The 21602-nt window shown below is 35.9% G+C and overlaps 1 protein-coding gene across 11 annotated transcripts in view; it reads right to left on the bottom strand.

The window, feature by feature from the left end:
* The window catches only part of HECTD1 (HECT domain E3 ubiquitin protein ligase 1), a 64620-nt gene that overhangs the window by 8960 nt on the left and 34058 nt on the right, over positions 1-21602 (bottom strand). For 6 of the 11 annotated variants that reach the window (XM_063331608.1, XM_063331609.1, XM_063331611.1 and 3 more), the window contains 18 exons: positions 20522-20656; positions 20119-20265; positions 19652-19746; positions 19142-19247; positions 18022-18156; positions 17797-17936; positions 16906-17229; positions 16311-16477; positions 15953-16129; positions 12352-13188; positions 8876-9097; positions 6944-7077; positions 4884-5040; positions 3786-4008; positions 1228-1282; positions 803-985; positions 249-459; positions 81-166 (listed from right to left, as the gene is read on the bottom strand). In XM_063331608.1, coding sequence (XP_063187678.1) covers positions 81-166; positions 249-459; positions 803-985; positions 1228-1282; positions 3786-4008; positions 4884-5040; positions 6944-7077; positions 8876-9097; positions 12352-13188; positions 15953-16129; positions 16311-16477; positions 16906-17229; positions 17797-17936; positions 18022-18156; positions 19142-19247; positions 19652-19746; positions 20119-20265; positions 20522-20656 — 3534 coding nt within the window. The remainder of the gene's footprint in view (positions 1-80; positions 167-248; positions 460-802; positions 986-1227; positions 1283-3785; positions 4009-4883; positions 5041-6943; positions 7078-8875; positions 9098-12351; positions 13189-15952; positions 16130-16310; positions 16478-16905; positions 17230-17796; positions 17937-18021; positions 18157-19141; positions 19248-19651; positions 19747-20118; positions 20266-20521; positions 20657-21602) is intronic. The other 5 variants (XM_063331614.1, XM_063331616.1, XM_063331617.1 and 2 more) reach the window with 3 other exon arrangements.

The following is a 21602-nucleotide window of genomic DNA, read 5'->3' as shown; positions in this document are numbered from 1 at the left end:
CAGTCAAAGTAAGGAAGAGCATAATAGAGTCTTAAAAACAATATTACATATATATTGTGCATAATATATTAATATAATACCTCAATCTGTTGCAGAATTTTTGTAGTAATTTTTTTGCTTGTGAATTCATCTGGTGGAAAGTTGAACTGAGGATGCTCATCTCCTTCTGAAAATATCAAGAGAGAATTTTTTCCTTTATTTTGTTTTCATTAAAACATTTGAGAAGCTCTGCTGGATAACTAACTTACCTTCTTGAGAAGTTCGTGCTGTGTAAGGGTCACTGGCAACTATATACAAAATGCGAAGTAACTGCAGAACGTCTTCTACTCCACAGGAGTTCTGCCCACTACCAGCTTTGGCCTGAGGTTGTTCCTTTGCCAAACTAAGGATATCAGAATTTTGAAGAGTAGAAATGGCCCCTTGACTTAATCCAGATTTTGATCCGTGTTCACAAAAATCCTGTAAAAAAAGAATTGTTAAGAATGAAAACTGTGTGTGTTACTATCTTTAGGGCTGCGCGCTCCAAGTTAATGATGTGAAAAATCAGAATGATTTCTGTGTTTAACCTGAACACTTAGTTAAACTGCGGATGGTTCAAATCATGATTCAAATGCATTTTAACACGACTATATTTAACAGAAGACATTAAAAAAAAGCAGCAGCAAAAACTAAACTTGATATTGGCATGTGAACATTCCACTTTCCTATCCATGTCATATCCCTCCTCCAGAGGAACCTTTAAAGCTGCAAAACAAAGCACACAGCCATTCATAATAAAAACAGTTTGGATGCAGATATATACCTTGTATGCAGCTATGAGCTGGGAACAATTTCTGTTTTTCCTAATACTTTTATTAGTGCCGGTTAATTTCCAGTGGCGCAGGAAAGCTGAGTCTGCATTCTTCTGCAGGTAGGTTATCAAGTCATTCTTTGGTAATTCGTCAGTGCCAAGGTACTGCTCCACATGCTCTACTGACCAGCAACCCTACAACAGGAACCACCAAATGTTGGTTTTTCCTGATTGTAAAGTCTTCAAGATTTCACATGCATTACATATTGCCTTTTTTAAAGGAGCATGCATTTACAAATATACTCACTCATATTCTTTAAGTAACTGAAAACTGTTAGTTTTTTTAATGTAGCATTTCAAAAACTGCAATAAGATTTGTTTTGCTTTTGTTTAAACAGACATAAAAACATAAACAAAGGCATAGAAGTAAGTCTTACCATTTTTCCACTTTCTTTCTCTTTATCAGAATCCTTCATTTCTCTGTACATGATTCTAGATATCAAAACAATGAGTTAATATTTCATACTCAGAGCACATCCTCTAAATTCTGAAGTTATACATTGACTTGTTAGACATCAATGACATTTAGATAACACGATGTAAACCAACAGTAGCAGCTGCTCTTTGCTGCAGAGAACATCGGGGATACCCTGATGCAGCAAAGTTCTTAAACTCACATTTAAGTTTCATGATGTCGATATTTATCTTGCAAAGTATTTAATTTATGTTTCCTTAGGTGAGGTTTGACAAAGAAGCCTCATTGTGCAAGCTTCCCAAACCAACTTTAGGTTTGTCACTACACATGCACCAGCTCTTTGAAATTTTGAAGTTCTAGGGTAGTTTGCTGTGTGTTAACTTAGGAGATACGCACATTTACAACTATTTCTCATGCTTTCTAACTAGAAAACAGTTACAGCACACAATTTTTGGCACAAGGCAACTCAGAAAATAGGTGCAGCACACCTGAGCGCTGCTGAAATCTAAAATACGAAGTTAAAAACCCCTGCAACCACCTTACTGCAGTTCTTGCTTTCATATAGGCTATTTTTCTAGTATGACAGAAGTGACATGGGTATAGTAAATGGAAATCATGTAGCCTTATGATTTCTGCCTATTACTATGAAGCAAGTAAGGTCAAATTAGGGTAGAGAGAATAGTTGAAGTTGGAAGGGACCTCTGGAGTCCTAGTCCAATGCCCCTGCTCATACGTTATGTTTAAATGGAATCTCTCGTATTTCAGTTTCAGGCATTTTCTTCTTGTCCTTTCACAAAGAAGAGTCTACGCTCTATCTTCCTTATCTTCTCCCATCAGGTATTCATACACACTGGTAAGATCCCAGGAGCTGTTTTTTCTCCAGGCTATACGGTCCCAGATCTCTCCAACTCTGTTTGTACGACAGATGCTTTAAGCCTGTTAATCATCCTAGTGGCCCTTTGCTAGACTCACTCCCATGTCCATGTCTCTCTCGTACCGAGGAGCCCTGAACTGGACACAGCACTCCAGATGTGTCTCATCAGCGCCGAGCAGAGGGGAAAGATCACTTCCCTCAACCTTCCTAATGCAGACCAGGATGCTGCTGACCGTCTTTGCTGCCGGGGTGCGTAGCTGGCTCGTGTTCAACTTTATGTCCACCGGGACTCTCAGGGCCTTTTCCACCAAGCTGCTTTCCAGCCAGTTGGCCTCCAGCCTGTACCAGCACATGTGGCTATTTCTCCCCAGCTGCTAGACTTTGCATTTCCCTTTGTGGAACTTCATGAAGTTCCTGTCTGCCCATTTCTCCAGCCTGATGAGGTCTCTCAGAATGGCAGCACAACCATCTGGTGCAACAATGATTCCTCCCAGTTTTTGTTATCTGCAAGCTTGCTGAGGGTCTGCTCTGTCCCATCATACAGCCCATTAATGTACATGTTAAACAGTACTGGACCCTGTATCGACCCTTTTGGGGTACACCACTAATGACCAGTCCAGCTGGACTTCATATCAATGATCACAACCATCTGAGCCTGGCGGTTCAGGCAGTTTTCAGACACTATCTAGTCAATACATTACTAGTTTGTCAAGGAGGGAGAAAGTGTTGAAAGCCTTGTTAAAGAAAATAACGTGCTGTTTTCTCCTCATCCACTGAGCTAGTCATCTTATCATAGAAAGCTATTAGATTGGTTAAGAATGATTTCCTCTTCATAAATCCATGCCACCTACTCCCAATCACCTTCTTGTCCTTCATTGTTTGAAAATGGTTTCCAGGACTACTGCTGTCACCTTTCCAGGGATGAAGGAGAGGGTGACTAGTCTGTAGTTCCCTAGATCAAATGTCTTCCAATCACCATGATCTTTCAAAGATAAGCAAGAGTGGCCAGCTCTTGGGGGTGCATCCCATTGGATCCCACGGACTTGTATGTCCTGTTTCTTTAAGTGTTCCCTAACCTTTTGCCCTTCACACCCCTCACCAGATTCAACTCCAGATGGGCTTTGGCTTTCCTGACCCCATAACTCTGGGTCACTTGACCCTTCTTCCACCTCTTGCATGCTTCCTTTTTATGTTTTGCATTCTGTTGGGAGTTTCTTGTTCATCTACAGCGGTCTCCTACTGCCTCTGCCTGACTTCCACACACTGGGATGGATTGCTCCTGAGCGTGGAGGAAGCAATCCTTGAAAAATCAATCATCTCTCCTGGACCTCTCTCCTCTCTAGGATTAAATCCCCATGGGATTCTTTCAAGCAAATTCCTAAGCAGACCAAATTCTGCTCTCTTGGTCAATTGCTTGACTTTTGAAATATTATTAACAAGTCACAGTTGAGCATTAGAGATTATGATTTTTTTGGTTTTGTAGTCACAGCACTAGCTTTAAAACCAGTAAGGACATTCCGACATAAATGCAAGAAAAACTAATTCTAGCATTGTTTCCTACAGAGGAGGAAGAAAACATTGTTTCACACCCACTTCCTAATTGGTCATAGTGTTCTCTACACAGAATAACAAACTTCAGAGCTTACGTGTATGTTGGCTCCCAAATACGTCTAAGTTTGTCAGATTTCACATTGCCATTACAGGAAAGCTGTAACAATTTCTGTACATAGTAAAAGATGGTAGATCGAAAGTTTGTTAGGGGCAGTTCTACTTCTCGAGTTGTTCCAAGTCCTGAAACTTTCAAGGTGAGTGCTAAACGTGGCGAAGGCATGCACTCAACCTCTTCCAAGAGTTCTGAATGCGGGGTACCTGCATGTGAAAAATCATTTGAGAAGAAGTTAATACAAAATATATATAATGCATGACAAGTTGGCTTAAACATAATAAAGTGGCTCAATAAGGAAGCACGAAGTCTTCCTGCATACATGCTAAAGAGACGATACTGAGTTGTAACTATGAACTTCATCTAAGGGCTGTAACTGCACCACTTCTTTATGTAAGTAAAGCTAACAGGTATTTTTGAAATCCCTATTGATGATTACGTCTTGATAACATCTCCTTTAATACTATCACAGCACATTCATTCTTCTTTTCATACACAGTATCTTCCTGTTATATTAACTCATTTCAGTTCATCAAAATCAACAAACAGCTCATTTCCACGTAAGCAAAACCTACATAGTCCTTTCTGTCATGAACATTGACTACACTCGCGCTGCTAAACAAGAATGAACTAAGGAGCAAGATCAGGTGCAGTCATACGGACTGCTCAATAACTCTACTAACTTTCCCTTTGCCTCTGCTTTGGACAGTTTCAACACGCCCTGTCCAATCAAAGCTAGTCTGGGCAGCTCAACACACAGATTATTCCTTGCAGGTGGAACCAGGTTTATCAGTAATCCGATAATTATAATAAATTTAATAATAAAAAATAAATAATAATAATTATAATAAAAAATAAAAAATAATGCTTATTTTACACAGCACTTAATTTACTTTTCCCTCAATAATGCTTTTACCTGCAGAGGTAGATGAAACTCTCATTCAAACAGAGAAACCCACACAGTCACAAAAGCATGTCGTACTGGTTAATAGTGATAGGATCCCCAGAGCCCAATGGGCCTTTAACAGTGAGTCTCCATCCTAAAGCCACGTCAAGTATCACAAATGTCTTGTCAGCGTACCTGGTGGAGGGATTTCTAGGTCAGTTGTCTGTTGAACATTAGTACGACCAGGTCTTGGGTCAAAAGCAGGAACCAGAGCAGAAAACTGCCGTTTCAGTACATAATCATCATCCCATGTTCTTCTACGGCCTCCTTTGGTTTCATACTCCTCTTCTTCCTAAATAAAAATGTAGTTGTTTTTTAGGTTCTGCTACAAAGAATCATTTGATCAAAAATTTAAAAGTTAGTTAGGGAATACAGCAGTCATGTAAACTAAAATTGACACAAAAGATATCAAAGCTGGCACATAACAGTATTAGTTCCATTTAACTGGTCAAGCAGGAATCAAAGAATTATCAAAACCACAGATATACAGAAATCAACATAAATGGGCTAACCTTACAATAGGTGTATTTACAATTTCTGTAAAGAACGAAAATTTCCATGAAGCACCAGAACATAGGGAAATACAGACTATTGTAGACCAGCAAACCTGATGTAGATATTTTGTCTTTTCCACAAACTTTAGAATATCGAAGGTTCAAATAAAATCAATGATGTCAAAATACACACATTAACTTTTCTGAAACCAAGAAGTGTTTTTTTTGAAAGTGTGTACATATATTGATATATAATGTATATGTGTTTTATCCAGAAATTAAAACAAACACCAAAACACTGAACTATTATGGTGTGAAGAAATCTAATTTTCAATAAGCCTTAATAAGTATTAATTGCTTATGACTTTTCTACAAGTTTTTAATCTGTTCAACTCCTCATTGAGAAGAATTATATAGTACATCAGAGGGAACAGTACTGGAACTCACAAAAGGAAAATTTTCTTTTCCAGATCTGATTCTTGCTGTGTAACCTTAAACAAAGACTATTTAGGTATTTCTGCTTCTTCCCATGAACAACAATAGTAACTCCATCTAATAATTTCTGAAAAGTGATCAACAATCTACAAACTAAGGTTATTGTTTGCACTGTAGACCCATTAGTACTGGCTTTTACATTCCTAACTTCATATTTTTGTGCAGAAGGTGAAATAAAATATTTAGAAATGTACTTGAGTTTCTATTAAAAGCATAATCACCGTAGGTTAAAATACTAATTATTCTGCTTCAAATGACTAAAAATTGTGCATATTAGTTACAAGTGGAAGTTTCTATAATTCCATAAAACAATATTTATGTTTATGTAATAAACATTAAATTAGCATCTTGTATTTTTCCTCTTAGACCTTGCAATATCCATTCTGATCACTTCAATGGTGGTAGAAGACCAAGAATGCATCATACCACTAAAGAAGAACCAAACGAAAAGCCAGAACTAACAATAATGTAGGCAAGACCTATGTGGACTAACCTGCTGGCTTCTGCCTTGCCTTTTTTTTTTTAAATTTAAAAAAAAAAAAAAAGAGAGAGAGAGATTTCCTCTAGCATATTTAAATTATTAGTTTGCTTCACACAGTTAAACACTGTATTATTACAGCATACAGTATTAAATTCAGCGGCCTACCCACAAAATTATACCATTTCATCAGCCAGTGAACTAGTGGATCCATCATTTCTACTGTCTGTCAACTTGTTCTCAGGCTGTTTGTAAGATGTTAATTCTGACCTATAAGGTCTCAAGGTGTGCTGATGTTCAAAACCACTCTTCTCTGGAATAAATGCTGAAGGTGGTACAATCAAATCCGTACAGAAAGGGAACTGCCCTGTTAGCTGTCCTATCTAGTGAGGTGTTGCAATTTTTATCATGTTCATTTGAATGCATGAGAAACAGCTTTCTTAATACTTGAAATATATGCAAGAATGGGGAAAGGGACAATGAACTGTCTTCATTAAGTAGTATTCAGTTTGCAACCCCTGAAACATATAACATCATCTTAACCTTGGCATTTCATTTAGACTGTTAATAGATACGTATTCCAAACTAGTAGTCCGAAATCTAAATAAATTTGTTTTAATTAATGGACAGATTATAGCTAGGACCCCATATTGCCGAAAAAAAAATCTGTGGATTTTTATTGCATCTGTTAGTTAATTAAGATATCACCTATGCTAATTATACTGTACCATAACTTCCTCATATTCTTGATCTTCTTGGTTATCATCTTCATTTTCGTCATCTTCTTCATCTGGTTCAGGTAGATCCTCATCATCATCTAACTCTGCCAGCAGAGTACTAGCTCGGCAGCTATCAAGAAAATCTATAATACACATATATATTTACATACAGAACAAAAAGAAAGAACAACTTTTAAAGCAAAGTTTCGAAAATCAAAGAACAGGAGCATTGAGAACAGTGAAAAAACAAATCTCACTTAAACAAGAAAAAGACAGAACTAAAACATTGCTTATGGCATAATAAGAATGAAAGCTGTGATAAAAGCACACACCTGACAAAAGTAGTACTTAATACTTGTATAATTAAGAGTGATCAGCAAGAGCGATCAGTTTCTCATTGGCTTGTATCAAATATTTTATAATTAAACTTCTTTTAAATTACAAAAGATCATGAAAAAATGGTACACAAATGTATACTGTCTGATTCTATGTTTACTTAATTTTAAAAACAGGTTAGCAATGTAATTTCCACTAAGAATGTATGGCTTAGACCTCAAATTAAAATGTAAAGGACATTTAAAATAAACATTTTAAAGTGAGATTTTTCAAGATTCATTTGCTAATTAGTTTCTGTAACAAGGAGCTGAAGACAGATATGAAGTTCAATTTCACCCACCTAGCACTAAAACTTAAAAATCAACCCCCCCAACACCAGAAAAGACATTCACAACAATCCAGGGTGGACTGGGATGAATCTCTGAACTTCTACATTTTTCTATACACATATAAACTATTTGTACCACCCAAACACCCTTCGAATTGTTGCCAACACCTCAACAGAAACTTTAAGGTAACTGTTTACCCAGTTGTTTGTGATATATTTTAAGACTTTTCACGCGTTCAAAATACCAAATGAGACTTAAAAATTAAAAGAATAAAGGGAGATGGCATATGCATATATCTTAATCGACTGCTTCCAAGCAGCTCAATTCCAATATCCATTGAAATTACCAGATATTTTTCAAGTAATTTCAACAGGCTTGAGGAGAGGCAACAAAATAGAACACAAACTTAATCCAATCAAATTTTAAACAAACCAAGTATCTCCTCTTTCGAGAACATCTCACAATCCAAAAACCTTTATGTATTTTCCCATATCTAGTCCAGGTTTTTCTTGACTTCATTACATCAACTTAATTCCTAGATATTATCAGCCTAGTTATCTAGGTAACTAAATCGTCTTTCACACTATTCATATCCTGCAAACAAATTGTGTCCTAATGTCTGTTTCTAGCGTATAGTGCCCACGTTACTCTGGATTTTGTTCCCTCAAATCATTTCACTCCATTCTGCAAGTTGTTTTCATTTCTGTGTTCTTTCCAATTGTTTGCAAATACTATTATGGTATTGAGTTACCTGTAACCTCATATACTATTTTAAGTATATAACGTGCCTAATAGTGGAGGTTTTTCAATCACTGAGTAATACAAGGTACCTCACACTGAGCATGCATCATGCCTATACAACAAATGAGAAGGAGCGTTCTGATTTTTCATTAGAGGGTCATATGTAAACTACATTAGATACTACACTCATTTGATTAAGGAAATGATTAAGTGTCTAAATAAACCATACTACTACTACTAATAATGAAAAGATTAAGTGCCTAAATAAATAAATAAACAAACAACAATAATAACAATAATAATAATGGGGGATAGAAACTGGTGAAAATAAAGACCTGATAACATAAGGAAATACTACTATTTTAACATTATTTTACTTACTGCCTTACAGAACTAGTAACATAGGAACAGCTCAACTTTCAAATACTTTTCAGTAAATAAACTACTACATGAGAAAATCATAGCAACAGGAGAAAAGGAAAAAAAAAATCATTAATGGGAAGTCTGCTTATGTTCATTTAAAAATGAAACTTACCATATAAAGAATATTCTGCCTCCTGACCTGTATCGCTCTCACTAGATGTTGATGTTAGGCTAGTAGTTAGGGTATTACTAAGCGACTGACCAACAGATAAAACTGTAGTTGCTGTAGCTACATTGCTGCTGCTAGTAACACTGGATGTAGACATGGTCACTGTTGATGTGGTACCAGTTGTAGTCAGATTAGGAAAACTTTGGGCACCCATAAGAGGAGAAGCTATAGATAAAGATATGGTAAGATAAAATAAATGATTTGATGACTTGAAGAGTACAATTTACATGCATGAGTCCTGTCTTGAAAAATATATTTGGGGTTGAAAAATTATCAGATGTGTTATTTTACAATAAGGAATAACAGACTAAAGGGGAAGGGTTTCTCATTTTAAAAGTGCACGCTACAATGCAGATGTCCGCTTCTGAGCATATTCCCTTGCATACATTTAAAACAATTTTATTAAATAAATCCCCAAACCCACTGTAAATCTGAAATTACTTAATTTCATTTTCAACATATGAAAAGTATTTCTGAAATCTGTTATTCCAATACTGTGTCTGCCTTAAAGCCTAAAATGTAATTTAACCTCTAAACAGCAATATAATTAAAATTATACAGGGAAAATAGTTTAACTATATACACGAGAACTGAGAACAGAACATAAGACAAATGTGAAACGTGATTTTTGAGCATTTTTCTAAAGTTCTTGAAGCAGCTCTGACTTGTTATCTTTCACATAACTATTAGCACATATGTTCATGATGGACAACAAGCCTGAGCTGGCAGTACTGCAAAAGATGTGACTGAATTTCTTACTCATGTTGGATGACTTACATTAATAGTGTTCAGAATAAGCACCCACTAAGAATTTACCTTACTGCACACGCAAATAAAACACAGTAAATGCATTTTAGTTAACAAGTGAAACAAGACTGAATTAACTGAAAACTCAACAGAAAGAATTTCAAGTAGCGTATATAACTGAGTATAAGTTACACCTATATGCAACTACATATTTACATCCCAGTCTTCAAAACATTTTCTCACACTCTTATCTTCAAACACAGGAGGTTAATCACGTGTTTGCATGTGCAAATTTGAGGAGTCACCTATACTTAAATTTAAACCTCATGTTTTCCAACCTACTGTTTCTAAAATTTATCAAATGCAAGTTTTGCAGTTTTGAAGTAAATATTTTCATTATTGCAGCTTATGTAAAATGAGGCACCTCTTTCTTAAAACATGGAAAAAAAAAATTATAAATTCTGAATTTCAGACTATTATTACTGAGGTTTGCAAAGGTTATTACTCTTGAAGAAGAATACAATACAACCCAGATTCTTCCCCTAAGTGCATTTGGTAGCTTTTTGAGAAAAGTAACTGTTACTGTTTCTATTTTTGTTGTTTGTCAGACGTATTTTTTTTTCTTCTCTCTCCTAAGGAACATAAGTAACAGTTTGTAAATAAAAATATAAAAATGCAAACAAACAAACAAAAAAAATCAGCAAAGGTGACCCAAGCAGGTATAATACTTATTATTTCTATGCATGGGGAAGGAGAAAGCGAAGTTTAAATTTAGGGTTGTTAATAAGCCCATGCTCATCTCTATGAAAACATGGAAGTTTTCCAGTCCAAACGGTTTTTCTTTTGTTGTTTAAGAACTTGAAAGTAAGCTGTTCAGTATTCATATCTCCCACACACTTCTAATAACAGTAAACCTCTAATAATAATAATAAACAGAAAAAGCCATTTAGTGTCAGCATTTCATTTGCTTTGAATTCTAGAACAAATTGAAACTGGCTACCCTAGACACCACTTAACTCCCGGCAAATACTGATGTTTTTAAATGCACCCACTACAGCAAGTCCAGGAGGCTTACATCACTAAGCAAGATTTCCAGACTTGACTTTTGGGGGTTTTGGGGTTTTTTTGTTTGGTTGGTTGCTTTTTTTTCTTTAAACCTGAACAGGCCAAAGAAAAAATAAATAAATAAATAAATAAATAACCATTAGAGAAATCCAAGCTTTTTAGTGCTCTAATACAACTTCGGTGAGATTGCTCGAATTTAGTCTCCAAACCCTTTTTGGGTCACAAGTTCCTATTTACAGTTTCTATTTGTATAAAATGTATAAAACAGAATAATTCCTACATGAGAGATAATTTTAAAGTAGGAATATATTTTAATATTAAATCAAATTTTTAATTTGCCACATTCTTATTTCCAGTTTTAGCACTGTAGGATATCAGACATTCATGAGATCTGTTAAACATGCTTTTGAAGTATCTTACTATGTTTTTCAAAGTGCGCTCTCTCTCCTGCCAGCACAAAAGTACTTCAGAACCAGAGGCACTGACTATCTGCCTAAAAGGGGATCAATTCCTGGAAAATTTTCCCTTGAGTATCTTATTTACGTTTTTAATGCAGGCTGAAAACATTCTCCCCTCCCCTCACGTATTCACAACATGAATGTAAGAATAAGTTTTTTTAAAAAATCTCCCCAACAAGAAATAAAACACTGTTAAAAGAAATTTAGAAATGCTAAAAGCAAATGCCACCTTTTTAAATAAGGAAGCACAGAAGTCCTAGAAAAGCACAAAAGCTTAACAAGAAACTGAGTGCTTCTTTCTGGCTTGGGTAATTTTACTTTTTCTAACTTGCCTACCTCATTAAATGCAGCTCTTCACTGTCACTGAACAAAATACCTGACAAGGCTGGTTGAGTAACAACTCTAATGGGAGCACGCTGAAAATTCAGAAGAGCGAACTCACTCACAACAAGCAGGTTTACAACTTACCTGCTCGTACCTTGATTGTAACATGTAATTTGAGAACATGCAAATGTTAAAGCACGTACAGAATGCCATTTGAATCATTGTTAACTACAAGCTTCCTTGCACTTAATGTGCCTGAACAGGTTGCTGAATCTAAGCCTTAATGACCACACCGTCTTTAGAAAACATACACACTTTTAGAGTACGTGAAGTTATTCAGCCTGGTAGAATGCAGGAATCTAATAAAATATCATTGTGCAGTTTACTTTTTTTTTCTTTCTACCATGTTCTTAGTTCCTAAGCTCAGAGACTTCACAACATGCACAAACTGCCTTTCCTGATGAAAATGGAAAAATAACAGAAATAGGCAGCTACAAGGTGAGTATGCAAAATCTACACAGATGAGAAAGAAAGAGTATCCCACATTAGCTACTGTTGCTAGTCTTCCAGCCTCTTGATCTAAAACCCATGTAATAGGCATCAAATTCAAATTATTTTCTATTTGATGGGTACCACAGTGTAATCTGGCATCACAGGGCAATATAAGACTTCCCAGCTGATGTGAGTTCAACAGGTACACACAAGGTCGAGGCTGCTCTAAGTTCCTTTCTCTATTAGGCCAACCAGAATCCAAACTTCTTTAAGTCTAATGAAAGCCAAAGAAACAACAAAGGCTTCAACAGAAAATAAACATAGCTTACTTACTTGCAGTACTCATGACATTTCTTCCCAAAGTATTAGTATTGTTATCACTGCTACTTCGGCTTAAATTCATGTTGTTCGTGGCATTGGTACGTGCTATGTTTGCCACTCTTCGTACAAAAGACTCCAGGCTGGAAGTTTCTCGAGATGATAAGTTAGGAACGCTTGCACTGGAGCTCATTGGTGCCCCAGCAGCCAACAAAGAACTAACTGAGAGTCTGTTACTTGCTGAAGAGCTTAGAGGTCGTTGGGAAGCTGCTTCTTTATTAGTCAGTTCGGAGACTGAACTCACATCAGGAGAGCTTACACTAACAATTCCCATGGATATAGCACTGGACTCCCCAGGAGCACGTATTGAGTTATCAGGACCTAACTTCCTCTCTGCATTTTCGTTTCCCATGTCCGCTGTTAAGGTGCTGGTGCTTGCACTGGAAGATGACCCTACTTCAGCCTGAGGCACACTATCAGCGGAACACAGAACAACAATTGGTTCGTGGACGTCAGTGCCTGAAACTATATTTTGCTCCATTACACTTTCTGATCTCCGCTCCATTTTGGTCGAACCCAAGCTGATGTCGCTGCTACTGGCCACGCTACACACAGAACTGCTGCTTCCTTTTCTACTTGAGGAGCCTGCAGCAGCAGTCGTCTTGTCTGGACAGTTGTTTTTCACCAAGCTGCTCCATGACTGCGTTGTGCCTGAAACAGTGGATGAAACAGGTTTGGGTGATGCCGCTGAATCAGGGTCGTACCCTGGTGCAAGCTTGAGGTCAAACTTTCCTTCTGCGCCCATACGGTAAGAGTTAGAGCCACCAGCATCCCAGGTGACATCAATCCAGCCTGGAAAGGGACAGGAGTGTGTGAGATCCAGCAGAAAGCAGACAGGAGCGTGTCAGACAGTAGCTCCACAACGTGGGATCAGCTTCTCATAAGGGCTGCATGTCTGAATTACTAAAAATCACTAAATAACCCTTAATGCCAATTAAAAAAAGAAGTGTTTAAATCTAAACGATTTGGTATTTTAAAATGTTGTTAACATTGAGGCAGCAAGCGTGATAAGCCTTCAGGGTCCCAGAATCCAGCCAAAAGTGAAGTTTCGTTCAGGAAAGAACCTCACCTATTAGGATCTCTTGAAATTTTATGACTAGATTCTCTAACATCAGAAAAGTATATTAAAATGTATCATTGTAACTTTATTAATATCTGTCAAGAAACTGTAATTCTTGCAAGGGCATTCTATAATGTTTTTCTTTGTTGGATGCTTATGTATGCTCATATGTATGAGCATATCTACCCGACAAAATACATTTTATGAAACTGATTAGTTTGTGATTTCTTATTCTTGTCCCATAACATGAAAGAATTAATTTACTGATACTCAGCTTTTTAGTTCAATAATTTACACAGACTCAAACATTTCTTATTCATACAAAAAGTCTTACGGCAGTCAGGTAAGGACTACTTCAAGTAAGGTTTCAGGGTTGCAAAAAGTATACATTTCATAGCATGAAACTTTATACTGGGACTAAAACAGAATTGAAAAGAGATGCTACTCTTTCAATTCCTTCACTAAATGATTATTTAGAATACCAGTATTTTTTTAACAGTTAAATGTAATAAATCTGCAATAATGAGGGTAACATGCAAAGTTTAGCTCACTAGGACAGAAATAGGGGCAAAATAGAATTTATTTTTGCTTGTCTAAGTGTGTACCACAATTTCAGAGTCACCTAAAAAAATTCCTTCTAGTTTTTCTCACTGTATGTCAACTGTAACAAACTTAGTGTCACTATTTTAATTCATGCAGATTTTCCTTAAAAATAAACCCCCTAAAGCTCAGTCATCTTCTGTAACAAGATGTCAGGTCCAGATGTACACACAAATTTTTCTTTAATAGAACACGAAATGTCTAATTTGAAGTAAAATATTTTGTTTAGTACTGTCAGGTGCACTTTTACCTTATAACTATGCAAAAGTCATCAATTCTAGACAAAACCAGATCATCACGGGCAATTTTCTATTTAGAAATACCATTCTAGAGGAAGAGTATTTAAAAATGGATAAAGTTTTCAGATACGATAAGTAGACATCACATCCCCACATGAGGAGGTTTATATTACATTATTCTTGTATAATTTTATTCCATCTTCATGAGCTATATCTGTAGCTACATGTCACCAAACCTTTGAAGGGTAAAGTTGTGCAGCAAGTCTGAATTTTTGCCTTTCTGCAGCTTATTTGCCTTTCTTATCAGATAAAAAAACAGCAAGAAGTTCCATACTGTAGTTAAACAGTATTGTTCTTCCTCTTTATGAATATCTGAACACGGTATTTTGTAAAACCATAACTAAATAATTGTCCTTGGTTCATATAGGGTTTTTTTCCTAAAATATTAATTACAAACAGTTTTAATCTGCACAACTTTTTAATACATAGTATGTACTTGAAGTCTTACTGCTCCATCATTACAGCCATAAAGCAACTCAAGATTTGTCTAGATGTGTGAATAATGACAAAAAAAGCCAATGGGATACTACTTTCAAAATTCAGTTTGAAAGACAAGCGTGGTAGGTTTAAAAGCCTCCTCATACACGTTTCACGCTGTTTGGCATCACCATTTGATAAATGCACCTCAATTTCAACTACGCTTAAATGGGAAAGTTTTACTGAAACACAGGAACGAAAACACTGATTTAGTAGAATACTACTCACCAATAATACCTAAAGTCTTCAAAGTGAGAATGTTGCATCTGATAAGAACGATACACAGATGACGGAAGAATTCCCTACAAGCTATACTGAATGGCTTAAATAAGATTCAAAGTTTCAAAACATTTTAAGACATTTACTTTGGACATTTCTCCACATTTGAGAGCTGACAACTCAAGAAACTAGAGGAAATTCAAAAGTCTGGCTAAGAATGAGCCTAAAAGTGGCTGAAGATGCTTCAGAAACAAGGCAAGTCTTGTATACCCCAAAATAGGGGTAGAGGGGGAAAACGGTGGAAAGCATGTTCAGCTGACAAGATCTCACCTCTTCTGAAGCCTCTTCAGTATCTTAAGCTTCCTGAGCACTGACTTTCCTGTCTGTTGCAGGCTTTTATTCTGCTCCATAAGTTAATTACTTTTCATTCTTTTAATTAAAAAAAAGAAAAAACCAACCAAAAACTTGATCCCAATGAAGCTAGCAAGGTAAGAAAGGTACAGGATACAAGAGTCAAGAAAAATACTGCAAATGCTAAGCTAGAAGAAATGAAGAAGGTAATTATAGATTTTGCAGGCCCAAAGCTTAATTAATCAGTTTGCATCAATCACCTTTGTTTACTTTTTCTGCTTTGTAAGAGATGTCTAAATAACAATTTGGTATTTTAATTAAGCAAAGCTCTAAAAAAATTTAACTTACATCAAGAATTTTTTTTCATGCATTAAAATGGAATTTCACAAATGGACCACAACAGTCGTAGTATTTGAGTTCCTTCTCCCCCAAATATTTAAAATTCTATCAACTTCTTCAAGACACTACAAAGGAAATACTTTAATGCTACCAATTCCACATGAACTAATCATGCTACAGACGTTTACAAATTCAGGCAATTCATGCTCACCGTTATGCAACTCTCCTGTAACAGTGCCTTCACCCTGTGGGCTTCCATCCTGATCTCTCCATTTCCAATCAATTCCTCTGATTACACGAGCTCCTGGAACCATATATTTCAACACCTGAGAACGGACCAGACGTCGCTGCCTTCGCAGATTTGCTTCAGCTTCTTTAGCAGCTTTTCCTACACGAAATGTAAATTGAAATGAAAAGACTTAAGAAGTATTCAATGGAAATAATTTGAGCTTAAGTTTCTAGGCAAGTTCCATTGCAAAAGTCAACCCGCTTTTTCACACTGATTTTTATATTGTACATTCATTTGCATTTTAAGAGTACAAATAGGATGTACACATTCTTTTTCTTACCCAGCTGATCTTCACATACACCATTCACAGTGCCATAAAGTTCAAATCCAGACAGGGAGAGGTAGTGTGTTTGCCCACTGGCATTCTTTCCCATCTGTTTTATTCTAACATGTCTCCAGCCTTGTTTCTCATCTTTTGGAGGATCTAAAGGCCATGTTGCCGTAGACCTTTAAATTGGGGACAGACACACAAAAAAAAGAAAAAGGCAAAATCAAAAAGCTTAGTACCAAAACCAAACAAAACCATAATGCTGATCATGTATGGATAAAATCAGAAAGGTGACAAGAACACAAGATACATAAAACCTGTTAACATTAGGGACAAACTCCAGATGAGTGCTAGTGTTACTATTGTCTCAAAAAAATATCAAACACAAAATTTACAATGATGGCAAAGCACAAATACCATTATATGAACCATACAGAGAACTTATAAATCACATATTTTCCATCATGTCCTTGGTAATTTAGATCACCTACTATTTCTTTATATAGTTATGTCATTATGTATATAGTACACATTAAATTAGTCTACAGATAAGTACATTTTTAACTGAGCTCAGTTTTATAAAAAGTGGTAAAACACACTGACATACCCTGGTTCGTTGAGACTACAGTCATCAACATGAGTATACAAAGTAGTCCAGTTCTGTCCATCCTTAGATACCTGGAAAACCCAATTTCTGAGAGCAGATCGTCCGTAACCTCGAGCATGGCGTAACGTGTAAGCTGATGGTATAACCCAAAGGCCAAGATCTATGGCAAACCAAGCATTCTTATCATCGTTAGTATGACAATTGAGAGCTGAACTGTCACGGCTTAGGATGTCTTCTAAACGACCATAAGGCAGATTTCTTCCTTCTGAGGACGTAACCACTACTAACCCATAGGCTGCTGGATTTACCCACTCATATGCAGTTCTAGATTAAAAAGAGAAATGTACTGTTTAATTATTACTTATATTTTTTAAAAAACCAAACACGTATCAATAACATTTGACATTTACTGTAAATTGTAGATTACAGCTGAGTTTATTACAAACCAAAATAATTATTAAAATTTTACATAACTAGGTAACTTTGAAGATGTTCCAAACATCACTTTACCACAGTGGTTTCAAAAAAAAAAAAAACCCAAAAAACAAAACCAAAAAAAACAAAACAAAAAAAACCCACCACAAACCAAAAGCCTGAAGAAAACCACTGCAAAGAAAAAGAAAAACAGAAACACAAACTTCCCCATCCCTTCATTTCTTGGGTAAGCATGAACAAACTCTCAACTTCAGAGATTCCTATTTGCCTATTATTTAAAGGACAGCAAAAAGAAATGTAATTCTATTAATCAACAGTAAAAGCAAAGATACCTCCCACTCCCAAAAAAAACTATAACAGATTTAATTTCACTATGAATTCTCTCTCCCCATTGTGCCCCATGGTCCACAGTTCACTGTATCTAACCTCAAAATATTTAGCTTTGAAGAAACTCACTTTGCATTTGTCCCAATCCAGTAAACGATTCCATTTTCATCAAAATCATGTTGATGCCTGAAAACAAATGTTTGGCCTTCACGTAGTTTTCGTACAAAAACAAACGAAGCCCTATCAAAGTCGTACCATTGCTTTGCTACCTATATATGAATGAAAAGAAATCAAATATTAGAGATGCAGAACGCAACCATTCCTTGTGAACCGTGTGTGCGATGTGCTGCTCACCATTTTCAGGAGATACTGTTCTAGAGATTCAACAGTTGCCAACGGTTCCATCTTTAGCATTCTACCAGTTCGATCTATTAAAGATGTCTCCCCTGAGGCACGTTCCAAACGAAACCTCAAGCGCCTTGTTAATATCTGAAAGAGTAGCTAAAGATTAACGTACGCTCCTTTCTTAAAATTACAAAACTTAAATAGAACTGATAGATTTCACTACAACAGTTTTAGTGGCCTATCAAGTATTTTTGTTGTACAACTTAGGCAAACTATATTCTAATTTAATGCTTTAAAAAGTAATCCTCTAGTACTCCATTTTTGCAATTAACCAAGTAATTCTTTAATATGACGGTCAACGTATAAGTCAATTACACATTCAAGCTAGTATTTTCTCACTTTTCATGTGCTTTCGTAGCTTTTATTTCCAAATCTTGTAGACTAGCTACTACAATAATATAAGAAGTGAAAATAATATAAGAACTTCAAAATATTCAATAGCAGCAGTGTTTTTTGCAACTTTCTGCAACTATTTTCCAATGATTTAACATCAAAACAGAAATATTCACGCTTCACTGCCATCTTGTAAAATCCTGAAGTGTGCTTTCAAATAGAAAAAATTAAAACAAAAACAAGTAATATTTTTAGCCAAATTGCAGCTTTTCTTTATAAGAAGCTGCTGATCCTGCAGGTGTCTTGCATTACCAGATGAGCACACAGGCCTAGAAGGGACCCTTTTAGCCATTACAGTCATCACAAATAAACACGTCTTATAATTGTCTTCAACAAAATGCTCATTTCACTAGTAAGGATACTTACTAGGGGGCATATTCCCATATAATGAGAATAATACTTGAACACAAAAGAAAGAACAAGTACATTATCTATTCAATCAAAATTTGCTTTCATTTCACAGTGGAAAAGGGGCAGCAGGGGAACACACAAACATTTAGGTTAAGCGTTAGAGGGAAAAAATGCCAAAGAGTTAGTTCTTCTTAACCTAATTCTATCCACCCTTACAAGAATATGCTTCTCACAGACTTAATGTGTATAACTTTTCCTTAAATTCCCATACGACATTCAGTTGTGTATCACTCAGCATGACATATTGCTGTCACTGTACATTTACCTGAAGATTATATGTAGATCCTGGTGTATCATACAAGTGGAGAGGTAGACGTTCAATAGATTCTAAAACTGCTATCAATTTCCGAATTAATGCAACCGCTGGACGACTGTGGAAGCAAACAAAGAGAAAAAAAATCCCGCAGTATTTCAGAGAGCAGTACCCAACTGTAGCAAATATCTCAGCATGCTATTTCTACAGATATCATCTCTTCTAGTCACATGGTTACAACACAGAAGAAAAATATTAATCTGCACAGTGATGAACAAAAGTCACCTTTATATTTGTCAAGAGATGTATATTCAGCATAATTGACTCTTACAGATAGAAGTAACTCAGTAAAATTTTCAATTGCTACTTCAATAGCAGATGCTGTCTCTTAAAACCAATTTTCTATTCCAGAGAAAGACAAACTGAAGTGGAAAGAACTGTTCCTATGTCTTTAAATTATTTTAAACATACCATACTGCTTCACAGATGCAAAGGTTTTTATGGTTTAGTTTTGTTTTTTACCTTTCATCATCTTCATTTTCACTGAATGCTGTTTTGAAAACGTTTATTCTCTCTACCAGTTGGCTACAGTCTTGTTTCACATCTAAATCAACATTCTAAGAGGAAAAAAAAAAAAGTTACTTCTAATACAAATCAATATATTCATTCTTTATACTGGCAAAAATATCTGTTTAGGCTCACTGAATTCTCTATTTAAAATCTGCATGTGAAAAGCTAAATGGTATCAGCCATTAGAACTGACTGGTGTTGATTTAAAGATTTTTAATGGTTTACTCAAACTAAAGTGATCTATTGTGATAGCACGTATTCAAAGGGTAGACCACTAACTGGAGCAAATCTGACTGATTTTCATCATGATGGGAAAAAGCCACATTTGTAACAGATTTTTTAAATCAAGGCACATGCCTACATTTTTATTTTTCTTTATAGAAATCTTTTCTTCAGAGACTTATGTTCTATAAACTCACATTATTTAAAACTGTAAGCAAGGATTGAACTAAGCCACTACTGCACATTTCATATGGAGAAATAGTATTCTCATCCTTCAATAGTACAATTAAGTTTTCCAGAGCAGTCTTCATTAAGTCTCTCCAAGTATTTTCTCCCTCAATACACTGGAAGACAAAAAGACAATTATGGTGAAACCAGGTAACAATTTTTCCCACTTACTTCATTTGAAAAATAACGTCCCGGTAAAGTACGTAACCAGGAATTATATGCATTAAAAAACCCACACATTTCAGACAGACATATTGTGACTGTCCTTTACAGACTACAGTCAGACTAGTCAGAACATCCACACAGACTAGTCTGAACATTATGTTATTTCCACTGACATCACACATTATAAATTAAAGGAGATACACTAACCTGTCTGTTTGTATGAAGTTCCCATGCAGACTCTAACTGTGTTGCTATATTCCTCAGTGTTACAACTACTCCTCGAGGCATGCTTTCAACAGCTTTAAAGTGATCATCATATAAATCTCTCGCCATAGTGCGTACCTACAAATAGATTTTGACAATCACAAGGCATACCTTACTGCAATAAGACTATTATTATTCTCCGAGATACTAGAAACTTGATTATTTTTTTTTTTAAAGAATTCCATTACAGATACAAACACATGGGGAAGAACCAAACCTATCATACATCATGAAATGCAAATGTTGTGAAAGGATAAAAGAACAGGAGAAATACACAGAATCTTATTGAACCTTAAAAAAGCTAAACTTACCATCATATATTAAATTAGAGCACAAGGGTAGGAGAAAAGACAGGACTCTCAATCTGTAAATCTGTTTCTTTAGAACTGTTATCATGGATGTGGTAATCTTTTAGAGGTAAGATTAAGGGGGTTTTAGATATGGTTTCCGAATGCTCTCTTCACATTCCTTAGACCGATTCATGCAGAAAGTACTTATATGAACTTATATACTAAGTACTTATATACTAAGAATTACTTTTTCTGCAAAGTACGGCTCACACAAGATAGAGATTTGATAAAGTAAGTTTAAGTTCTTATTAAACATTTTCCTTTTCATTATCATCATGTTATGTTTCACAAGCTTCAGAGCCACACAGTGCAATCCCAGGTATGAAAGAGCAGTGCCCCCCTTTATCGTTCCACCTATCCTCACTGACAGAGCACAGTACTTTCTCTTGACCTGTCTCAGGCTTCAATTTAGCGTCACATTTCCTCAGATGTACGCGTCCTTACATGCTGCAGATTTTTGGTACAGAACATATTAGCTGCACTGTTAGCAACTGCAAGAGAGGTCAAGACTGAAGATTAGCTTGAGCCCTTGGCATCAGCAGGCCACAGAACTGTTATTTTGTGTTTTTGTGAAAAGCATAATACTTCATTTCCTAGTTCTTCTTTTTTTCCCCTTGAGTTTGAGAAGAGAAAGAATAATTTTAGAGAAGTCTAACACGAGGGCCTTTACACAT

Source organism: Chroicocephalus ridibundus, chromosome 4 (genome assembly GCF_963924245.1).
Source record: "Chroicocephalus ridibundus chromosome 4, bChrRid1.1, whole genome shotgun sequence".
NCBI lineage: Eukaryota > Metazoa > Chordata > Aves > Charadriiformes > Laridae > Chroicocephalus > Chroicocephalus ridibundus.
This window is presented reverse-complemented; position numbering and strand designations above follow the sequence as displayed.